The sequence below is a fragment of the Drosophila grimshawi genome, unplaced genomic scaffold (assembly GCF_018153295.1).
Source record: "Drosophila grimshawi isolate 15287-2541.00 unplaced genomic scaffold, ASM1815329v1 contig_44, whole genome shotgun sequence".
Classification (NCBI taxonomy): Eukaryota; Metazoa; Arthropoda; class Insecta; order Diptera; family Drosophilidae; genus Drosophila; species Drosophila grimshawi.
In genome coordinates, this window is record NW_025063240.1 from 17,609,838 (window position 1) to 17,632,936 (window position 23,099).

The window sequence follows — 23,099 nt, forward strand, 5'->3', positions numbered from 1 at the left end:
CTGAGCAAATATTTGACATGTCTGGGCGGGGGCCGTAATATGTCATACGTCAGACGACTTATGAGGTAAATTTAACTCTTTGGTAAGGGGAAGGTGGTGGAGTGTGTGTTGTGTGGGGGGAGGGGGAGGGGGCGAAGAAGGGGTCAACGTTGTTCTAACAATAGCTACATATTGTTATTGGATTTCGACGTCGCATTCGCAAATTGATAACCAAGATAACAAAAAAATACATATTAATTTGTAATATAGTGAACCAATAAAATTTTAGACGCATTGCGGCAAACATGGAAATCAACGAACGGACTCTCAAACTGTACTCACAGCTGTGGCATTCAAACTGTATCGAAAAGCTTGCTTTGGCAGCGAATTAAGCCTAAAAAATAGGCTACCTTTTATTATTAATTTGACATTTGACTACTGCGGATGATAAATAATAATTTGCAATAATTTTTATATTCTATTGGTGCGCAGATAATCCTCCTCCTCACCATCCGCATCCTCGACGACACTGTAGGAATTCTTGCCTCCTCCACCTCCGGCACCCTCCTTGGATAGATGCGTCTCGAAGAATTCCTCGACGGTGTCCGTATTCCATTTGGTTATCGATAACGTTTCTAGCACCTTGCCCCGGGCATCCAGCAGCTTAACGATCGGATCCAAGCCACGAACATATTTTATTTGTAAGTTGGGAAATTTCGCTGGACGACCGCTTTGAACGAACGCCTGAATTTGCGGATAAGCACGGAATTTACAGGTGCAAACTTCAAGGATCGCCTTGGCGTAGGTTCTCTGAGCCGCCGTCTGCTGATCCTGTGTGCAGCACTCCTTGCAATGCGGTCTAAGGGGAAGTTAAAGACCTTTAATACTAATCAATAGTAACCAAATCGAATATCTACTTTAATGTCTCCAGTCCGAAATCGTCTAGTTTATCACAATTGGAGCACATCAGTTGAGTTTTAATGAAGCCCAATTCCCGGCAATCAGCTGCCGTAAATTCGGCATGCGTGTGTTTCAGGCACTGCGGGTTGGATATAATTAACTACAAATAATTAATAATTAGTCAGTGCAACTTACGCTAGTTAGTGCCAAGAGTGCACATAATATTAACTCGAATTTGTTCATATTTTTAGTTGAAAATTTAATTGAACTCCACGTCGTTGTTTACAATTTTCTTGATGCGCCTACAACACTTAAGTTAGTATTTTGTGGTATTTTGCGTATAACGCCTTGCAACACTGTCACGCGACGCAGCAGTGAGCTGCGTGAAGTTAGCAGCGAACTCAAATTTATTGAAGAAGAAGAATGTGGCTCAAGCAGTCGCATTTGTTTTGTTCCATTTAAATTACGAAATATTTGAAAAACCATTTCAATTAAAAAAAAAAATATATATACAAAAAAAATAAAATTATCGAAAAAAAACGCCTATTACATATAAGTTGAATTGCAACATCAGTTTGCTGTGTGTGTTGGTGTTTGTCATCAGTTTCAGTTGGCAAATCAATAAAAATCATTCGTTAAAAGCGAACGCGCTGCGCAAAAGTGAAAACCTAATCAACGAACGAACGCACAGCAAAAGGTGAATAAATAGCAAACAAGAAATCAAAAAATAATCTAAATTCAAATTCGATTGTTGTCAAACCTATAATTAGGCATTTTGGGTGTGCCGAGTTCTTGTTGCTGCTGCTGCTTCTGCTGCATTTAGCATTTATTGGGGTAGCCCAGAAATAGAAACCAACCAAAATGCAATCAAAGGTTGCATTAAAGAGGGGAAACAACAAAAAAAAAACAGCTCCAGGGGAGCATCTTGCAGAGTTGCATTCGTGTGTGTGTGTGTATTAGCTACAACTATGTATGTATGTGTGTGTGCGTGTGTGTGTGTGTGTTCTTGTTTGTGTTTTGATTAGCAAACAAATAAATCATATTAATCTTGCTGAAATTTGTGCTCGGTGCTAAAAAGGTTTCCTTTCATTGTGCTAAGTGGTGTGACAAATAGCCGTTGATTTGATTTTCATATTTTTGTTACACAAGTTGAATTTTATTCATTTGCCCTTGCACAACAAGTGAGGCTTTTTTTCTTTATATTCTTGAATAAAATGCATGCAACGTACACATACACAGCCAAACACACACATACACATCCATGCACAAGCACGAGCACGAGCAATACGTAGAACAACAACAACAAAGCTGCTCTTGTGGGACAAAACTACAGACTGCTCTCGAAAAGTTTAACTCTTTGCTTTTAGAATTTCTAATCTATTTTTCTGTTTGCTCTAATTTTGTTGCAGTATTTCAAATTAATTGAAAACATTGGCTTTTGTTTTTGATTAATTTTAAAAAGTTCGTTATTAGCGAGCGACCACTGTGTTCTATTCTTAGTTGTCATCTTTGAGGTTTGCCTTTAAAACTTGTTTTAACATGCAGGTTCCCTGTCATAAATGCATAACGGTTGTTTCTAGCTGCCTGTATATTTATGTGTGTGTGTGTATGTTTGAGCATGTTCATTCAGGTTGCTGCATGCAACTGTGTTGGAAGCTGTCGCTTGCGGAAGCAGCTTCTTAAGGTCTCTTCCAACATCCAACTTCCAAACAAAGCCACTTCCGCCTTAGCTCACGTCTCGTTTAACTGGTTTAGGGCGCAGCTGCAGAAGTTTTTTTTTTCAGTGTGTGTGTATTTGTGTGTGCATCACTCGCACCTGCTGCATGTGGCAACAGCGCACCTTAACAATAATAACTGCGGCTGCAGCTGTCGTTGCGCTCAAATTTCTTATCAACAAATTGTTTTTTTCTTAGCTGGAAAGTATTTTTTGCCTACGCTTTTGTTAGCCAACTACCTGCATATCATATAAATATATAAATATTTATATATGTGTGTGCGTATATACAGCTCTATTGAATTTCTCCACCGCCCACGTCAAGTCGTACGAAGCCACCACTTGTTGTTGTTGTTTTTGTTTGACCCTCTTTCTATTCCATATTCGTATTTTCTTTGCTAATTTCATGCCATATTTTTTTCTGTAATGCGAGTTAATGTACATTTATGCACATGTATGTGTGTACACAAACAAGTGACTCAGCTGAGTGCCTTTATCAGTAGATTTCATTGTTATTATATATATACCTCACAGAGAGACTGTGGCCTAATCAGCGATTTATTTTTTCTTTTTTCGCCACGCTACAAATACATACGCAGATAAGTGGTTGAATGAGTGTCACACACATGCACAGTGGCTGCTTACAAGTTAATTACTAGTAAGTAAAATGAGTCTTGGCACTTAGAAACAGCAAAAGCAGTTTAAATAAGTGGAATACAGTATTGAGGAAAAAAACGTTGATTTTTTCTTGAAATTATCTATTCATACAATGCAGCTTAAATAAGAGGAATAGAATATTATAGAAAACCAAACTTGAATTTGAATAACCATTCATATGCAAATCAGCAACTAAAATTTCTTCAGTTATTTATTTGAGATTTCTTTTAAATTTAAGATGAGAATTGCGATTTCTAAACACTTATGATGCAATCTTTGGCAGTTGTCATTCACGAATGTCTACTGTAGCTTTCAAGCATAATTATATAGTGTTCTAGTCATGCCTTTATATATCCAAAACACGCTCGCCCACATCCCCAACATGGGTATCCGAATCCGAATCCGAAACAGATTCAGAAACCGCACTCGAACTTGGAACTTAAACAAACTGCGCATTTGCGTGTCTTTTCTTTTTATTTATGTTTTTGTCTGTTTTTGGTGACCCCAATTTTGGGGCTGTTGCTAATTGGAACTGAGCCCAGTTCTGCACATAAAGCCCATAGAGTCAGTCTACAGACTACAGACAGCTCTACGCATTTATTTGACTACTCAAAGTAAGCGTTGCACAAGCTATTCAAATTGTATTCACATGTATTCAATTGGCCATAAGGTCAATCTAATTGCACTCGTTTATTTGCTTGTGAACCAGACAGAAAAGTTACAGTTACAGTTACAGTTAGCGCCTTTGCACGTTTGCTGTTTGGCACTAAACTACCGTTAAGTTCAAGGACAAACAGTTAGCCATAAAATAAGTTGGCGAATGTCCCTTAATTACATGCTTATATATATATATATATATATTATATGGTTGTGTTTTCTAGAACTAAAACACGGCTCGCTTTAGTGACTATAAAAGTCTGAGGAACATGTAATTATTATACAAGTCAAGAGGTATGTGAGTATATATGTATATATAGAGGAATAATTCTAGTGGGCTAGTCATAAAGTGGGCCAACGGAAATGAGTTACAGTCTAATAATAAACTTGAGTACAGTGGTCCCTCGAAGTGTCGTATTATCCGAAATTGTACAGAAATTATAATCATCAAATACATTCAGCTTTTTTCAACCGAGAACAAATATAAAATTATATTAACTGAAAGATCTTTTTTTTTAAGTCAGTTTGGCTTTGAGAAAGCTATAGCTAGAATAACGTTTTTGATAGTTCAAAGTCTGAGGAAATTTCAAATTTCTGAGGACGGGAAAATAAACCACATTAGAATCTTTTATAAGGTGGTATTTTATTCATCGCTCTCTCGATTAAAACGGGATCTGTGGAATACCCTAAACCTTGGCTTAGGCCATTCAACCTGTACGCGTGTTTTTTATTTCAAAAAGTTAAGAGTGCAAATATCAAAGTTAAAAAAAAGAAGAAAATTAAACAAGTGCAAACTGTGCAAACCAAAAATAAAAACAGCTCTCAGTTCGGCCAGGTAAATAAAATGTGTTATTTGTGTCCTTTTGTATAAAACATTGTAATTTGTTGTTAAATAATAAGCTACTTTTGTTATTTTCCACTCAGGTCGATAAACCCAGAAACCCAAAAGCGGGGCTTAGTCTGAGAGAGGGACAGAAACAGAGAGACAGACTCAGAGAGAGGGAGGCTGTTTAGCAGGGAGTGAAAATCAGGGCAAGGCGGCTGGCCTAGGCAGGCAACAAAACTAACACGCACACACAGCTCGGCACACACACACAAGCACAACAACAGCAACAACACACAGATACTGCAAAAGTATAATTTCTAAATTTTGAGTTGATTTTATAATTGCACTTTTGCTTTTATTCTGTTTGCAGCAGCACCACAAGAGCAAACCAAACAAACAAACAAGCAATAAACACAAGACACAAAACATAGACGCGTGCCACAAGACACATTTACCGTTCACGTAATCCTCGCCAGCCTCAGCTGCCTGCCTGCCCAGCTGCCTGCCTGCCATGCTATAGTCTTGCCAAGATGCCACTAGAACTGTTGCTGCCGCTACGGCTTCTGCTGCTGCTGCCGCTGTTGTTGCTGCTTGCCGCCTGCATTTCGCCCAGCGACGCTTGCTCATCGCGTGCCATAACCAAGCCTCGCACCGAGGCGCCACCAACGGACTCCCCGCCGCCGGACAATGTCATTGCGCTGACAACGATTTCGCCACGTCCGAACATCACATTTCCCATCTTCAATTGCCCGCCAACATATGCCGCGTGGTATTGCTTGAATGATGCCACCTGCTTCACCGTCGAGATTCACAACGAGATTCTCTACAATTGCGAGTGTGCGATGGGTTTTATGGGACCGCGCTGCGAGTACAAAGAGATCGATGGCTCCTATTTGCCAACACGAAATCGTGTCATGTTCGAGAAGGCCAGCATTGTGAGTGGTGCCACGCTCGCCGTCATCTTTATGGCCATGTGCTGTGTGGTGCTCTATCTCCGTCACGAGAAACAGGCAAAGGAGAAGCTACACGATAGCAGAGGAGGCACAGATGTGGGCGACATGGGTTTCGAAAACGAAGGCATCGACGAAGTGGATGGCCTGAAATCGTCGCGCATAGCGCGTCGTCCATTTGGACCGCATCACAATCGCATCCTGACCATGGAGCAGGCCTATCTCCAGTCAACTCCCAGCAGTCACGAGAGAGCCAGGCACTGAGTGAGAGTGGCAAGGAGGAGGAGGAGCCGGAGTGGTGTGCAACTAACCAAACAACGGAATGCCTTCTTAACTTAACTACTTCTTCATCGTTTCAACTGTTCTAAACTGTTTTTTATTTCTTTTTCTATTATTATTTAACTCTAAATTTGTTTTCTCTTGATTTTAACCGACTGTAGTATTAAGTGCCTTCCGAATTGCAGCTAAAGGAAATAAGTATTATTAACTGAAACTGCTGTATTAATGCAATGCAATTTTGGCAGCTAGCCGCTCATTTTACAAAACAAAAAAAAAACAACAAACAAAACTAATTTAATTAATTATTTATTAACTTGAATGACGTCGCCTTAATAAATGCGAAATGAATCAAAACAACTAAAAACATAAAGCTCAATTTTCTATGACTCGTGGGCGAATTTACTTTATATTCTTAATTTATACATATAAATTTATATTTATATATATGTTATATATTCTTGCAAATTTGTCTGTTTATATCTGTATTTGATTGCAAAGGTATCCAGCATTTAATTTGATTTATTTAGAATATAATTTTAGGCACATTTCTGCATGGATATTCAATATTCGTCAGCTCGAATATAAATCTTTTTTCTTTTAGCAACTTTTTGCCAACTTCTCCACTTGTAAACTTTATATTAATATGCATCGTTCACGACCTTTTTGCAGTCATGCCGCACAACAATCAGCAGCCACCCAGCCAGCCCGGCGATGATCCGCTGGGACCGCCCAAGGCGGACTTTAGTGCACCACCCCCATACGAGCCGGATGCACTGGGTCATGGGGGTCAGCAGGTGATGTTGCCGCATCAGATGCCCACGTTGACGGTGACGACACATGCCGGGGAGGTTGTGGCACCGCCTCAGGAGGGTGGTGGCGAGGTGATGCTGCCGCATGAGCTGCACGGCAAGCTGCCCACATACGAGGAGGTGCAGATGGAGAAGTCACTAAATGGAGAATTGCCGCCCGCATTTTTGACCTTGACACCGACACAACAGTTGCCGCCGCCGCCGAATCCATTGTTGCCACTGCCGCCAAATCCGTTGCGCGATGGCACCGGCACTGTGCGTGCCGGTCCGCCGGGTCTGACGTTTATCGCCATGAATGCCAGCGATCCGGAAAACAGTCTGTCCACCACGGACAATTTATTGGGCACGGATATAATGTTTATTACGGCATTTATGGTTGCATTCCTCTTCAATTGGATTGGCTTCCTGATGCTGACCTGTTTCTGTCACACAATCGCCGCCCGCTATGGTGCCCTGTCCGGCTTTGGCCTGTCGCTGGCCAAGTGGACGCTGATTGTGAAGCATTCGACGGATCTGGCTTCGCACGAGAACTCGTGGCTGTGGTGGCTAATCTGCGCCTTTGGCTTCCTAATTGCCATACGCGCCTTCATTCAGTATGTGAGCATTAAGCGATCCTGGCGATTGCTCTCCGCCTCTGCCCAGGAGCGGCTGCTCTTCTTCTACTAGGTGTGGGCAACGTCGTCGCCGCCGCCGCCGGAGACGGGAGTCTATTATATGTAAATACGTTTTAATTGGGCGAGTTTGTTGTGCAGTCAATGATGAATCAGCGGCGACGTTTGTCCTCCTATTCCTTCTGTTTTCTTTTTTTTTCGAAACATAATCAATTGCGAACTTACTATTGGTTAGTGTTTCAGTGTAGTTACTACATATAAATATATATGTTAAATAGCGCAAGTTAATCCATAAATCCGTTAAAACTAGCATAATGCATACGCGTAATTGTCAGCCGCAAAGTCACCGCCGTAGTGAGAGTCGGAGAAGGAGAACTAAGAATCCTTCAATCCACTGCACCCGTTGTTTGGCTATTTAATTTTTCCTTGGCCAATCTAATTGATGTACTTTGTGCGTAATATTGTATAATGTAAAATGTGTATAGATGTCTCTCGCACTGTAGTAGCTTCTATTCTAATTTTTAGAATCAAAGACACAACCAACACAAAAGGGCAACAACACCTACAAAGAAGATATATATTGATAAATCATATATATAGAATATATGTTTTTCCCGTTGTTGCATCTATTTTTATGCTGTGGTACTTAAAACAGCTACACAAAAGGCAACAACAGAAGTAATTTGGCTAGTTAAATGCATAACTATTATAATTACTATTATTGCTATTATTGAAACGTTTATAATAAATGTTTACCCCCTTTGTATGTAAATTAATAAATGCATTGCAAGGACGCATATCAGAAATATACGTCAGTTTTATGCAAATTAATAAAATCACAAAAAAAAATCATAAACGACGAGCGTGTGCATTATTTGTAATTTGAATCTGGGAGCGCATTCTAACTCGGTACCATACATTCGATATCTTGTTAGTTTCGATTATCGAAAGCAGCACTGCTTAGTTAGACGTAAACATTTCACAATCTGCCAACACTTGCCCATGTGAGAATCAACCCTGGTGTGGTAAAAGTGACCAACACTATCGAAGTGAGCCATGCACATAACTTGCAACTCACATTAGGAAGTTGTCACGTTTGTGTGTGGGAATAAAGTATTTTCACAACAGGCAGCCATCTTTAATTTAAAAATAGATTTGTTTAAAAAAGCGTATAAAACAAATAGGGACAGTGGTATATATTTTTACACCAAGCAGCCAATCAACAAACACAACCGCAACGTAAGTTTTGACAAATAATATCCCCGTGGTTTCTGCGAAGTGAAAATATTCTGAGGCTGCTGCTGCATTAGTGTGTGTGTATCTGTTGGACGACTTTTTCGCAGCCAGGCTGCAATCTAATTATTGATTTTCGCTACCATAATTCTGACCTGAGCGTACATCGTGCTACAAACGGGTACAGTAAATATTCTTATGCAACTTGCGCATTGAAACAGTTGTAGTTTTTGGCTTATTTATTATTAGAAACTGCGCACATTTTTAGGCATTTTTGTTGCGTATTTGATAAACATTAATTATGTAAATGCTTTAATACGCGTTGCTGCATGTTGAAAAACTACGTTTTCTTTTCGCCGGTTTTCTGACTCAGCGGCTTGGCTTCTGATGACTTCTTCACACACTCTCGCATATTTATGTGTATATATACACGCACGCCTGGCCGCCATCTTACTTTTTCTAGATAGGCATTCAACTCTTGCCAGCAGCTCGCTGCTTTTGCCGCTATTTTCAGCCGGTGTTGAAAACCAGTTTCACAGACTGCTGCTGTGCTCATTTCTTATTTGTATATATTCTGCATAGCATTGAAACAGGTAGCGTTTTTATTACACACACACACATTTATATATATATACATGCATCTATACTTGCTACCCTCTCATGACGCTTTTCTGCTGCTTCTTGTGTATGTATCTGCGCTTGGGTTTTGACACCCTTATTTACCAACAGATTCAAAATTATTCTTACTTTATTTACTAACTAAATATGCTTAACTACCGCACTAATCAGACTGCTGCCTTCCTGACAGATTTAATGCTTGACGTGACGTTTTTATTTTCAGCGGCCAACAGATTTTCATTTGTTTTTGTAAACGCACGCTTTCGATTTTTTCCCATCCAAACTAAGTAGAAATATACAATACATATTCCTATATCATCCCACACAAACTCCCATTCAAATTATGGTCAGGTATGCCAAGCGTTTCACAAACATCCACACAAGGATACTGAATATATTTCCATATTCATTTTATATACATAATATATTCAGTGTCTTTGATAATAGTTTGTTTAGAAAATTCGACAGTCAACTAATTTACAATTTAAAATAAACCTAAACTCTTTCATTATTTGCAGCGTAAGGGTCAACGGAAATCCGCAACAACAGCAACCAAATTTAGCTAACGGCAATAGCAGCAACGGCAACAATCTAAAGGCAAACATGGCATTCCGTGGCAACCAGAATCGTAACCGCAACTTTGGTGGCGGCAACCAATACAACGGACCCATGGGCACTAATCGCATGGGTGGCATGAATATGTCACCCTGGGAATCCCAGAATCCCGGCGGTGGTCAATTTGGCAACAATATGCGTCAAGGTGGCGGGGGCCAAATGAACGCCCAGGCCATCAACCTGGCCAACAATCTGCTTAACAATCTGTTCAGAAACCAGAATCCACCCTCGCTGCTGGATCTGCCACGCGGTGGCATGGGCAACCGTAATCAACGGGGCGGACAGGTATGTGTATGAATTTCAGTTTTTAATTAAACCCAAGCTATCAAACATGTCCCGAGTTCTCTCTATTTTTATTTTACACCCTTTTCTCTATTTTCTGGTGGATTGATGAGGGCAGTTGACCTGAGCGAGGGTCAATTTCACTTGTGTATAGAGAATCGCTGGAGTATATCCATTTGGATCATATTTTTAAGCCATTCAAAGTGGCTCTGATGAAAAAGATTACATTTTCGATTGTTATAACATCAATTCATTGAAAGATAATGTCTTTAATCGATCGATCTCTATAAACCAACATATATAAACTTATTCTTATATAAATTTATTGATTACTTGAATGCTTAAAAGATTAATTAATTTTTAAAAATATGTCATACTTTCCCCATACACATTCTGATAACATTCAGACAAGTGAAAGTTACCCTTATTTGAGCAATTGCTGCTCGTCGCATCCACCGAAGAATGAGAAAATTGAAATATCCCCCTATTTATTGTTATTTTCATTAAGACATAAGCTTTTGAATAGAATCTGATACAACAAATTTAACCTTTAAAGCAAAACAAAAATTCGCGTAGTTTGTAGTAAAATCTAAAAATAATTCAACAAATTAGCAATACATTTTATATTGCTAAAAACAACAAAAAGGAAAATGAGAAAAACCCTGCTGCGAAATTTGAAAATTGTGTAATGAGAGGAGGAGGAGGAGGAGAAGGTTTTCTATAGAAAAAGCATTTATTCCATTTTAAATGCAGTATTTTTTTGATTTGTGTAGCTCGATGAAATTGCACAATTTGTTGAATGTGAAATCATTTGTACCACCTTAAATATGATGTACCGCCAACAAAATGTTCCATTTAAAGATGAAAAGAGTATGATGATGATACGATATACAATATACGATATACGAGAGGTGTTTTTTGACATTTTTTATAAATGTATTCTTATAAGATGTATTTAGGCATTTAATTAATTTACCAAAACAACCAAAATATCAAAAATCTTTTTTGGATTTTTACCAAATCATAAATCTTGCTAATTTACAAATATATTTTACTTTTCTATTCTCTTCTACACGAAAACTAAAACCAAAAAAAAAAATAAAAACAATTTATATGAACAATTCGATGCTTGTTTGCAAAAACAAACTCAAAACGCAAAATCGAATCGAAAACGCATTTCAATTGTGCCTATGCATCCAATATATATATATATATAAATGTGTATATCTATCAATATATATCAAATGCCGATGTCTCCGACGCTGTCGTCGTCACTGCGTGCATTCATTGTGCCTGTTGTTGTTGTTGTTCTTGCTGCTGCTGCTGTTGCAATGTTGTTGTTGCACTGATGCCTTCTGCCATCATTTCTTCTTATGTTGCTTGTGTGTTGTCTTCTTGGACAATGTTTATGCAAATTATTATTTGTTGTTTTATTATTTATGTGTGACAAACTCTGCATAAACCAACCAAAAAATTAAAATCAAAAATGAATTAAATGCGAAATTTTGACAATGAAAAATTAACAAAATCAAATTAAACATGGCAACATTTTTGGGGCACTTGCTGCTTGCAACAAACGAACTAACCAACAATCAACCAACAAAACAACGCAACACACAAAATGCATACAACGCAAAAATGAACACACAATATATAACTGTAAATGCGATGCGATGCCACTTCTTCCAAAATGCGACGCCACTGATTGATTGATTGATTGATTGATTGAACTCTTCTAATCTGCTCTGCTCTGAAAACTGAAAAAACCGATCCGATCTGGTACTGGTACTGATTGATGGTGCAACTGCAACAACTTGCAATAACAAAAAAAAAAAACCAAAAAAAAAAAAATACAATTATAAATATATAATTATATATATACAAAAACACATCCATCGCCACTCTTCTTCAACGTTCCTGCTCTGATCGAACTCACTCGTAATCGAAATCGAAATCGAACTCTTCAAACCGATAACCGATAACCCAATTCGGTGTCCATGCCCGCCCGCCCGTTTGTGTTTCACAATATCCAAACAAACAAACAAAAATGCCACGCCCGCCGCCGCCACGCCAACGATTTCAACATCAAAAACATCCCCGTCGACTGATTGTACGCGAACCGCCCCGCCGACTTGACCAATCCATCTATTATATATCCATATATATATAAATATATATCTTATCTACTTACTATATGTGTGTATCCCTCACATCAAAATGGAAACTATAATTCCTAATATATTGTAAATGGCTCAACACCATAATACTTTTTTATATATGTGTCTGCTCTATTTTGCTATTATATCTATCTATATAACGATCATATATTTTGTATAACTGTGTAACGATCAATTTTAAACGATACATCGATCGAACGGTGCATTTCATGTATTTTCCATGCATTTAAAAAAAAAAAACAAAAACGAATCGACAAATTAACATTATTTACTTAAAAAAAAAAAAAACAAAACGAAAAAAACACTACTTTATAAATGTATTGTGTAAAAATATGTATGTATGTACTACAAACAAACATGATAAAAGATGGTCAATCGCGGTGGCGGTGCCGGCAATCGTCTCAATAATCGTCGTGGCCAAGGAGGTTTCCAAAATCGTGGCGTTACTAGTGGCCCCAAGCCCCCTCAAAAGCAGGGCGCCGGCGGCATTCGTAAGCAGAATGCTTTTGATCGTGCCAAGAAACTTTTGGCTAAAAATGCCAACACTAATAAAAAGAAGGAAATTACTCCTGGCGAAAAGAAAATTGAGAGGTAAGAGTACAACCACTACTACTATTTCAAAAATACCAAAAATAAAAATCAATACAAAAACAATTCCAAATACAACATTACCAAAAAAAAAATAATCAAGCGAAAAATTGCTCAATTCGCAATTTTTTGCCTCCACAACAAATCTACAAAATATTTTTAATTATCAATGCATCAATATTTCCAACAAACAAAAATATATAAATATATATATATATGAAAATATTTTTAAGTACTTAATTTCCAATTTTTTCTAATGCATATGATAAGTTGTTCTCTCCATAAGAAACCAAAAAATAATCACACAATAATTTCCTCAAGTGGTTGGGCATATCAACTTTAAATATTTTTACCCCTTTTTTGAATAGAAAAACCAAAAAATTACAAACACATTCTTGTTGATGTGTTGGCCATTTTAGGTGCTAGCCTGGTCAGCAGGGGGGTGGTTTTGGGGCGGGTTGGTCAACGAAATATTTTCAGATTTTTGATTACAATTTATTACGTATTATTTATTTGTTAAATATTTATTGCTTTTGTTTTGCATAGCTTACATCATGTTTTCTATTTTTATATTCATTAATATCATTTCTGAAGTTTTAATGTCGGGTTTTAATTAAATTTTTAATGATTTTCGGCACGCCGATTTTCAATATACCCCTGATAATTGTAATATATATGTATTTTTGTGTTTCTGCGTCCGATCTTATAATGTTTGGAATCTTACCTTTTTAATGCTTAATTATAACCAATATTCTTTCATCTGATATTGATCAATTTAACCAAATTTCAGGGGTATAAAATGCGTTACGAAATTAACGAGAGAAATGTGAAAATTTTGTATATATTTTCTCTCATTGATTTCAATTTTTCAAAATTTTCATTACACATATCTGTGATTTCTTAGGACACGATCATTAAATATAATTCATGCAATTTATATATCATGCCTAGTCAACAATGCCAGAAATTTTAATGTTTATGTATGTATCTATATATATATATATAAATATATATTTATATATATGTATTCATTCTACTATGATCCTTTCAGCGTGACTACTTCTCTACTGTTGTTGTCAGCCATGCTCTAAAAACAAAAGATGCGCATGCCAATTTTATTAAAATCTATGACTAATAAAACTTTATTTTCTGCTTCTTTAATAACCATATTGTTATATTAGCACCGCAACCAGTCCGAAGGAGTCGCCATATGCCAGTGTGCCGAATGATATGTTCTACTGTCATCTGTGCAAGAAGCACATGTGGGACGCCAACTCGTTTGAGAACCACATTAAGGGCCGCACTCATCTGATGATGCGCGAGGGTATCGAGGAGAGCTATCGCCTCAAGGCGAACATGATACGCCAGGAGGCCAAGATTGCCGAGCAGTTGAAGTCCATCGAATTCGATCGATTGAAACGCATGGGGAAGAGCAAGCAGCGCCAATTGGATTATTGTACCATGTGCGATCTGAATTTCCATGGACACATTTCGACGCATCGCAAGTCCGAGGGTCATTTGCAGCTGAAGAAGTTCTTGCATCCGAAGTGCGTTGAGTGCAACAAGGAGTTTGCCACACGCATCGATTACGACACCCATTTGCTGTCGGCCGATCATCTGAAGAAGGCTGCCGAGAACAACACGAAGGTGGGCGAACGCAAGCGTCAGACTCTGCCCATCAGCACCGCTGAGGAGGAGACACGCGACTTGCGTCCCCCACAGAAGCGCAAGAAGAAGCCGATCAAGAAGGAGGGTGAGGAGGCCACTGCCACTGAGGTCAAGAAGGAGATCGAAGAGGGTGCCGAGGGTGAAGAGCCGGAAGGCGAGGAGCCCAAAGAGGGTGAGGAACCAGCCGATGAAACGAAGGAGGGTGAAGATCTCAACGAGAGCCAGGAGGAGGAAGAGGTTGCTCTGCCCGTCGATCCCGAGGATTGCATTCTCGATTTTCTCGAAGGCGATGAAATACCCAGCGAGGTAGACACTCGCCTCCCCAAATACAATTGGCAGCGTCCCGTTGGACCCGGTCTGATCTCCAAGCTGGAGTGCTTCGAATGCGCCGTCTGCAGCAAGTTCTTCGACACGGAGGCCACCGCTGAAATTCACTCACGCACCGCCACCCATCATCGCAACTTCTTGAAGTTCATCAACGAGAAGTCCAGCGACACTAAGATTGCACAAAAGCGCGCCGCCGCCGCCATCGAGGAGAACGAGCGCAAGAAGCGCAAGATCGAGGAGACCGAGGCACCAGCTGCCGAGGGCAGTGCCGAGGAGACGGCCGAAGGTGGCGAGGGTGAACTCTACGATCCATCGGAAGCCACCGGCGATGATGAGGATTTCGAGATGACCGAGCAGCCTGAGGGCGAGGAGGAGGGCGGTGACGAGGAAGTCGCTGGCGATGAGAACGGCGACGAGATGGAGGCTCAGGAGGAGGAGGATGAGGCTGAGCCAGAACCCGAACCCGAACCAGAGCCCACTCCAGTTCCGACACCCGCTCCAGTCGCTCAACCAGCAGCGACACCAGCCAAACCGGAGCCAGCCGCGAAGACGCCAGCCAAGGCTGCTGGCGCCGCTGCAGCAGCAGCCACACCAGTTGCAGCAGCAGCTGGCGCTGCTGCCACTCCGGCTACAGCTGCTGCTGCCACCCCAACTGAAGCCACGCCACTTAAGAAGCCACGTACAGCTGCCACGGCTGCTGCCACTGCTGCCGCTGCTGGTGCTGGTGCTGGTCCTGGCACTGGGCCCAAGTCGACGCCGCAACGCCAACGTGCGCGTGGACGCTACAACAGATACTAGACGATGGTGTCGATTTATTGGGCATAAGACACACAATATATATATATATTATAATCCATTACTATAACTATAACTTTCCACGCACTTTTGAGGCAGCCCCCCTCCAATTGTAAGAGATTTATTAGCGGGTAACCTTCAAAAAAAAACACAAACAACAAACAACACAAGGAAACAAAACTAAACTCTTATCTTAGTGACATTTTCATTGCATTTTGCATAAACATTGTTTTTTGTTGTTGTTGTTTTTTTTTAAATTGACACATGAAAACCGATTGATATTTTCTAGCATGTGTCCCAAAAAATTACATACAAAGAAAAACGGAAAAGAAAAAAAACAAAAACTAAACAAAAAATCAATAAAAAAAAATAATGCATTCAAATTATGTAATGATTAAATTTTAAAATAAAAACTTACTTGTACACAAAACTCGAAACGATTTCTAAACACTATTTATTAAAATGTAATTATGCAATTATTTATTGTACAATTCGTGTCTGGGTTTTGAGATAATGAGAACGCCGTGGAGATTATGCTCACTAATTATATGTTTCAGACCTGATATGATAGTGGGATTTTAATGATAGCTTACAAATAATAAATATTAGAGACAGGAGACAGTCGAGTCAGATCCTTGTCAATTGTCTGCCGACTGAGGGAATGTGTCCCATTGCTGAGATGCGCGTCATCCAATTACATAACTATGCTGCGTATATAAATATCTGTGTAAGTACTCTGGTACAAGGAAAATGGGCGACCCGATGTCGCAGTTGACCATCTAAAAGTCGAGCGTGTTCTGCTCAGTGGTCGTGGTGCGTATTTGTGTGTGTTCGCTTTGGGATCGCTGCAGGCGACGACCTCCTCGCCAGCCAAAGCGCAAGCGCTTGATGCAGCTGACCAGCGACCAATTGATGCCCTTGGCTCGGCTCAGCACATAAATGTATGGATCCAATGTGAAATGCAAGGCCATCAGCACGTCGGCGATTAGAAAGAATGGATGATCCGGACGCAAGCGTTGCTCCTTGATGGCCAAGGGTATGGCAATCTGTGGAAAAGAGCGATGTGTGATTGGTAATTGGTTGTCTTCCTTTTTTTTTTGCCCCTAGCTAGCAAACTTACCATTTGTGGCATCCAGCAGACGACAAAGGAGATGCTGAGAATTGCCATTAGCTTGGCAAACTTGATCTCGTGCGGCGATGTCGCCGACTGCATTGTGACACTGTTGCTGTGATGGAATTGCCTTGGCGGTGGCATGTTGTAGTTGCTGCTGTTGTGGGTGTACTGGCTCTGATAGAGTGTTGTGCCACTGCTGCTCTCCGCATCGATGCTGCGCACGCTCTTCTCCCGATCGACGAGATTATATTGCATGTTGCGCTCGGGGCTGCGACTGCGTCCGATTATCCAAAGCACGCGGGCCACAAACAAATTGCAGGCGACAATGACAACGACAAGCAGACTGCCGAAAGCCATAAAGAAGATGGAATAGGCCCGGTTTATAGTTCCAGGCACATCCCGATAACGTTTGCACACCACTTTCTCCGGATTCGACTCATCCACGTAGGCGCCAAAACCAACGAATGGCAGAAACGTGACGATTGCAGCAACCACCAGGATGCTGACGACGCACTTTTGGATTAGCTCATAAGTTATGTGCTACACAGTAAATAAAAAATTTAACAGCTCCTTTGTTAGATGTGGGAATCATTTCTGTTTGGGTATATTTATGAAAGCACACATTTGATTTACTCGGGCCACTGCAGGATTATTAGCTTTACAAGAAAGGCGAGCATATACACTAGCTCAAAAAAGTCTTTTCACAAAGTTCATGTCAAAAAAATTACTTTATTCGAGTTATAAATGGGAGGAATATTAGTGAAATTGCAGAAGTTATCCCATCAAAATGAGAAGGAAAAAAATGCTTGCCTATTTAATGGTTGCGTGTGATAATTGAGGGCACTGAAATAAAATGCCAATAAAAATAACAATTAAAAATCAATTGTGAACCGTCTCAGGTTTAGTGTGTCGCAAACTTGTTAGTCGCTGATTAAAATAATTAATGCTGAGACGCGCAGCAATAATAATACTTAAATTGTTTTCATTTTGTGTGAGGAAGGCTCGAGAAGTGTTTCAAATACCATTGAATTGTTGCGTAATTGTTTTTAAAGTATTCTTTTTTTTCGCATCAAAGTCCAAGGATCAAAATGTGAGCGTAATTTGCAGTTGCGACTCAGAAAAGATGATTTCTTCGAATACACTGGTCGCCTAAATAAATATAATATAATATAATGCTTCGAATTGGGTTCTTGTGTTAGGGTAAGAGTAAAGTGTGTTTTGTGATTGCTTTTAAAATTCTTTCTTTTTTTGGTAAATTGGTTTCGTGTGTTGGAAGAAGAGGGAAGTCAAGGGGAAATGAAAAATGATTTGTTCTTGTTGCCAGTTTGTTTGTGTTGCTCTTGTTGCAAAAATGTAAGCTTTTAAGACTCGCTCCTTTTTTTTTCTTCTTTCTTTCTATGCCTTAAGTCGATTAAGACGCGTGCTCCCCACTGTTTTATTTAACAGCACTCAGCTACTCACCTTGTGATAGATGAAAGGTCGAGCCAAAGCCATGCAACGTTCGGCAGCCATCACAGCGGCAATACAGCCGGAGCCGACGCCAAAGAATCGCCACACAACATGTCCAACACAGTCGAGTTTCACAAGAAACTGAGACTCGTTGCCGTCGTGAAAGTTTAACTTGAGCAGGGTTGCGGCCACCATTCCCGACAGGCCCACCAGATCATTTGTCGCCAAGCAGCTGGCGTGCCATAAAGGGAGAACAAGAACAAGAAGAAAAAGAAGAGAAAAGGATGTGGGATTAGTGAGGCGTTGTGAGCAGCGCCATAAATTAGCACAGTTGATGCCATTTCAGATGGATTCTGATGTGTTTCGTGTTTCGTTGTACGTTGTACGTTGCACACAGCTCCCCCTTCAAGACGTTTGGGTCTCGTAAATAGCCCAATTAAAGTTTTCCACACAATAAATAAGTTTAATTCGGGCACATTACTAATTCTTATCGCTGACTCCAAATAGTACTAACTGCTTCTTATCTTTATTCGTTGTTTAGACGGATTACTTCGCATCCAACAGGAAAAAAATGTCAGTCGGAAGTTTCTAACGGAAGTTGCCAATCAGTCTATTCATTTATTTATTTAAGCTTGATAAGAAACTATTATAAACATATTGTAGTTATGAGTCGTTAGTTATAGCTTATCAAGGAAATGAGTTATGTAAAAGCTTTGCTTACTTTCCAATTAGAAATTATATATATTTTTTAGAAAATTTCAGAGCCATAACGTGATCTGATTTAAAAACCAAGGCAGGTTAAATCGAGATTCTTGCTCGAATTTTATGTTAAAATTATAACTTCCAAAATTACTCAAAACATAGAGTTGCCATAACTTTGTCAAAACATTTTCAAAAATAATGTGATTTAAAAAAACCAGACTTTTTTTATCATGATTTGACTTCTAGAATAATGCTGTATTAAAAATTGAAAACGCGATGCTCTCTCGCAACTCATGTTAAAATTCTACTTTCAAAAGATTCAGATTCAAATTTTTGACTGCCGAAACTTTGTCACTACTGAATTCTGTCTAGTTCTGCAAGACTGTGCCACATTCGTTTAAAATCTTTTGCTATTCTCTTGAGGACAATAAGTTCTCTGTTTATCTGTGCAACCGCACATTTTTGTGTATTTTTTTTTTCCAGCAACTTAAAAAAATGTCGCTCTTGCCACATAGCAGAATCGTTTGTCACTGCGATGAGTGAATATTTTCCGCTCTTCGACTGTCTGCAGAAAATTGAAAATATATTCATATAGATTGCATCTACGTGGGATGGGAAGTAATTGATACTAGCGAGAACCAAAAAATCCGGCAGTCGATAATTTATAAATTGAACATTGACTTGGCGACCGCATATATATATATATATATATATACATATTATATGTATATATAGTGTGTACACATGTATACAGATTTAGTTGCAAATTGTAATTACAAATGCGATTTATGGTTGGGCTGTAAATATTTAGCGTACACAATGATTTTTCCATTCGAGTGAATGTAAATTGCAATCGCAAAACGTACAAAATAATAACAAATTGTAATGCAAACATCGTTTGTGTATTACAATCACAAATGAAACATATAAGCCGATTAGAGGGCCAACATTCTCGGGGGTCTACAATATGTAAATCTCCCATTCGTCAGTGTCAAAACGGAGTGTATTAAATCATCAATCAAATCAAAGCCGAGATCAAAGCTGTTGGCCATTATGCCCCTTGAGTGCACACACAGCGCTTACGCAGGATAATTTGTGTCGCCTCCTCAAATTGCTGTTTCAGGCTTCAGTTCAATGAATTCAATGTGCAAATTACTGCTGGTTGGGGGTCTGAACCTAATAACTACTGGTCTCATGATGATGATAAATAACTGAAATCGTGTTCTAACTAAAGTCAAGTGTTATTTGCTTGTGAATGAATTACAGCTGAGATTCACTAACTGCAAACAAAAAACGAAGGGAATATCTATATAACACATATATAAAAGGTATATTATATTTATTGTTTATACAAATGTACACACGTATAATTCGTTGGAGAGTCAGTTTGAATTCCCAAGTATTTAAAAACAAAATCACTAAATTGAATTAAAAATGTATGGTAATTCAACACCAATTTTGGCGCACACAATAAAAAGAATTTGTGAAGAATTCGACGCTTGGCATACAAATAGCCACTGGAGAAATTCAATTAATGGCGAAATGGTTCGTATAAAAATTTTATTGCCTCGCATTTGAACTTGGTATAATTAGGAGTTATGGATGTTCCAGGAAAGTAATCAACAAGCTATATTAAATCTTGAATTCAAACGTTGCGTTAATTAAATAAAATGTATATATATGTAGATAAGACACGCAATTGAATTGAAATTTAAATCTTTCGTTCGCTGTAAATTGGAACCGCATAGTAAAATCGAGCAAGTTGAACAAACCTCAACTGCCATGAACTCAGACAGAGCACATATGACAACTATTACTCGACTCACACACTGACACACATATACATCTATATGTATGTCTGTGTGTGTGTTTATATATATGCATTTGCGCATTTTGTTATTGTTAACTTACCGCAACATGTACGTGTATTTACTGTTTTTGTTATGCTTTTTACGCGCCAAAATAATCAATGCCAGCAAATTGCCAATCACACCTATGATCATCGTAATTAGTGAGAGAATCAAACGTTTGCGAATCTTGTACAGATCATGATTTGTGGCTGTTGTCGCTGATCTGTTGGTGGTCACTTCGATAACATTATAAAAGTTGGTTGCCTCTGACATGTTGCTCAATTCCATAAATTGGACTTGCACTCGCAGCTTAAGTCGCCAAAGAGTTTGTCCAGTGAAAATGTCGCCACAATTAATTATGCTTGAAACGCTGAACTGGAAACTAGTTTCGTATTACAGACAAATGATTAACGCGTTTTTGGACACACTTTAAGGAGGCCGCTTCACACACAGTATTTGTGCCAGTTGCACACACACAATTCTTGGGAACGACACACTCCGATTGCGGTAATTCTCCGGTTGATCCGTGCCGTGCAGCCGTCTGCATCAAGTCGTCGATTTAGAATGACGAACCCGAACAGTCAACAACAATGTCGGCTCCGCGGCTGCTGCTGCTGCTGTTGCTGCTGTTGCTGCTGTTGCTGTTGTTGCTGTTGCTGCTGGGTGGGTGAAATTGTTCAGTAAAGTTCCTTTTGCCGATTCAACAGTTGGCACACGATACGACTTCGGCAGCTGTGGTGTTTGTGCTTTGCCGCCGTTGGTGGTCGGTCCGAACCTTAGGCCGTCCGCTCGCCCCATTTGTAATGCGCAGCCAGGGCCGAACATCAACGTCGACTGCGAATCAACTGCGACGGCGACTGCGACTGAGACAGCGGCAGCGGCAGCGACGCGTGTGCGGTAACAAAATAGCTGAAAGAATCTTTGTTACCGTAGCAATGGGGCACTATAAATTTGTCACGAAATATGCCAGATATCTGCGATCGTATAAATGTTATATATATATAAATATACTTTATATAATCGCATAATAGTATCTAATATCTCAATTTAAAAGTGATCTTTATTCAGCTTTTCATAGATATGTGCTTAGCAGCAACTTGAATACTTTTTAAATATAAGAAATCTAGCAAAGTTTAAGAATTTAGATATATATTGCTGTATGTCTGTTAGTTCTTTATATATTCTTAGTATATACATAAATAAATAAATATATATATATATATTATAACAAATTCAAATCTACTGAATTGATCAGAGCATTTAAAATTCGTTTTGAATTTTCAGAATTCTACAGAATATTTAATTTTCGTAATTTGTTTTGCATTTGCTTCGTTGGCGTTCGAAAATTAACAATTAAAATATTTTGTTTTTATATAATTCTCGATTTGAATGGTACATGCGGCCTTTAATGGCTAAACAAACACAACAAACACAACACAATAATTTTTGGAAACATTGCCACGGGCATCGCGATGGGCACACGATGTGAAATGCTTGGTTTAAGATCAAAGGGGCGCAAGCGAAATGCATTCTAAATGCGATATTATCCGTAAACGTTTGACGGAAGTTGGCACAGAGACGCCGCTGCCACTGCCGCTGCCGCTGCCGCTGCCGACGTTGACATCGGCGTCGACGCACACAGCAAAAGTCAGCAAAAAGTGACAACACGACGTATGCGTAATACGTGTATAATTATGTAGGGTGGGGTGAGGGGTGGGGCAAATGTTGAGTTTTGTTCATCTAATGAATTCATGAGCCTCCGGATGCTGACGTCCTCATGCAAGGACGTCAAACAGCGCCACTGTCCGCAGGCGACTATTTTTAGCCTAATTTGTGCTCAGTAAAAAAAAGCGACACAATATGAAACACAAAGAGGAAAATTGACTGTGACTGTGACCGGGACTAGAAATCCTCGTTTGTTTGCACAATACATTTCTGGGAATTGGTGTTCCTTGATATATGTACTATCCTAGCCCCTGTTTTTCCATTGTTAATTTACCCACGCAATTGAAAGCGGTATCATATTTTCTTGACTCTCTATTTGGGGCACATAAAAATGACTTTTTTGTCAGCTTGCGTGGCACCAACGGTTGACTGACCTGAGTCGAGCCCACGCAGCAAGCATCAGTTAATAAATAAAAGGATATTATTTGCAGGCTTTGTCATTTACTTGCGAACGTTCCCAACAAACTAGGTTGTTCCCTAAAGTGCCTGAATAATGGTCTAATAGTCGACTTTCTTCGCAAAATTGCTTCTGTCTCAAATTTGGCTTTCAAGTCAATTGCAAGCAAATGCTCGA

At 39.4% G+C, this 23,099-nt stretch overlaps 5 protein-coding genes across 8 annotated transcripts; 3 read left to right on the plus strand and 2 right to left on the minus strand.

Moving 5' to 3' along the window:
• Positions 1–355: 355 nt before the first annotated feature.
• Positions 356–1,234, minus strand: LOC6556519 (selenoprotein F). Its single transcript, XM_001983815.2, has 3 exons — positions 1,075–1,234; positions 897–1,018; positions 356–838 (listed from the first exon to the last, which is right to left on the minus strand). Exons 1-3 carry the CDS (start codon positions 1,120–1,122, stop codon positions 451–453), a joined length of 558 nt encoding a protein of 185 aa, XP_001983851.1. The 5' UTR covers positions 1,123–1,234; the 3' UTR covers positions 356–450.
• Positions 1,235–1,511: 277 nt separating this feature from the next.
• On the plus strand, positions 1,512–6,332 carry LOC6556552 (protein spitz). 2 transcript variants are annotated; one of them, XM_032742968.2, is made up of 2 exons: positions 1,512–1,576; positions 5,104–6,332. In XM_032742968.2, exon 2 carries the CDS (start codon positions 5,264–5,266, stop codon positions 5,945–5,947), a length of 684 nt encoding a protein of 227 aa, XP_032598859.1. In that variant the 5' UTR covers positions 1,512–1,576; positions 5,104–5,263; the 3' UTR covers positions 5,948–6,332. The 2 variants fall into 2 exon arrangements, with proteins under 2 accessions (XP_032598859.1, XP_001983850.1); XM_001983814.2 differs by having other exon boundaries at positions 5,107–6,299.
• On the plus strand, positions 1,512–8,238 carry LOC6556551 (NEDD4 family-interacting protein 1-like). The gene is made up of 2 exons (XM_001983813.3): positions 1,512–1,576; positions 6,632–8,238. The coding sequence occupies exon 2, from the start codon at positions 6,634–6,636 to the stop codon at positions 7,435–7,437; it is 804 nt and encodes a 267-aa protein (XP_001983849.1). The 5' UTR covers positions 1,512–1,576; positions 6,632–6,633; the 3' UTR covers positions 7,438–8,238.
• Positions 8,239–8,540: 302 nt separating this feature from the next.
• On the plus strand, positions 8,541–16,164 carry LOC6556548 (zinc finger protein on ecdysone puffs). 3 transcript variants are annotated; one of them, XM_032742958.2, is made up of 4 exons: positions 8,541–8,621; positions 9,752–10,133; positions 12,675–12,898; positions 14,077–16,164. In XM_032742958.2, exons 2-4 carry the CDS (start codon positions 9,837–9,839, stop codon positions 15,686–15,688), a joined length of 2,133 nt encoding a protein of 710 aa, XP_032598849.1. In that variant the 5' UTR covers positions 8,541–8,621; positions 9,752–9,836; the 3' UTR covers positions 15,689–16,164. The 3 variants fall into 3 exon arrangements, with proteins under 3 accessions (XP_032598849.1, XP_032598850.1, XP_032598851.1); XM_032742959.2 differs by lacking the exon at positions 8,541–8,621 and adding an exon at positions 8,698–8,796; XM_032742960.2 differs by lacking the exons at positions 8,541–8,621; positions 12,675–12,898 and having other exon boundaries at positions 10,091–10,133.
• On the minus strand, positions 16,126–21,380 carry LOC6557442 (prostaglandin D2 receptor). Its single transcript, XM_001983811.3, has 4 exons — positions 20,862–21,380; positions 18,261–18,480; positions 16,806–17,339; positions 16,126–16,731 (listed from the first exon to the last, which is right to left on the minus strand). Exons 1-4 carry the CDS (start codon positions 21,086–21,088, stop codon positions 16,465–16,467), a joined length of 1,248 nt encoding a protein of 415 aa, XP_001983847.2. The 5' UTR covers positions 21,089–21,380; the 3' UTR covers positions 16,126–16,464.
• Between the last annotated feature and the right edge of the window lie 1,719 nt (positions 21,381–23,099).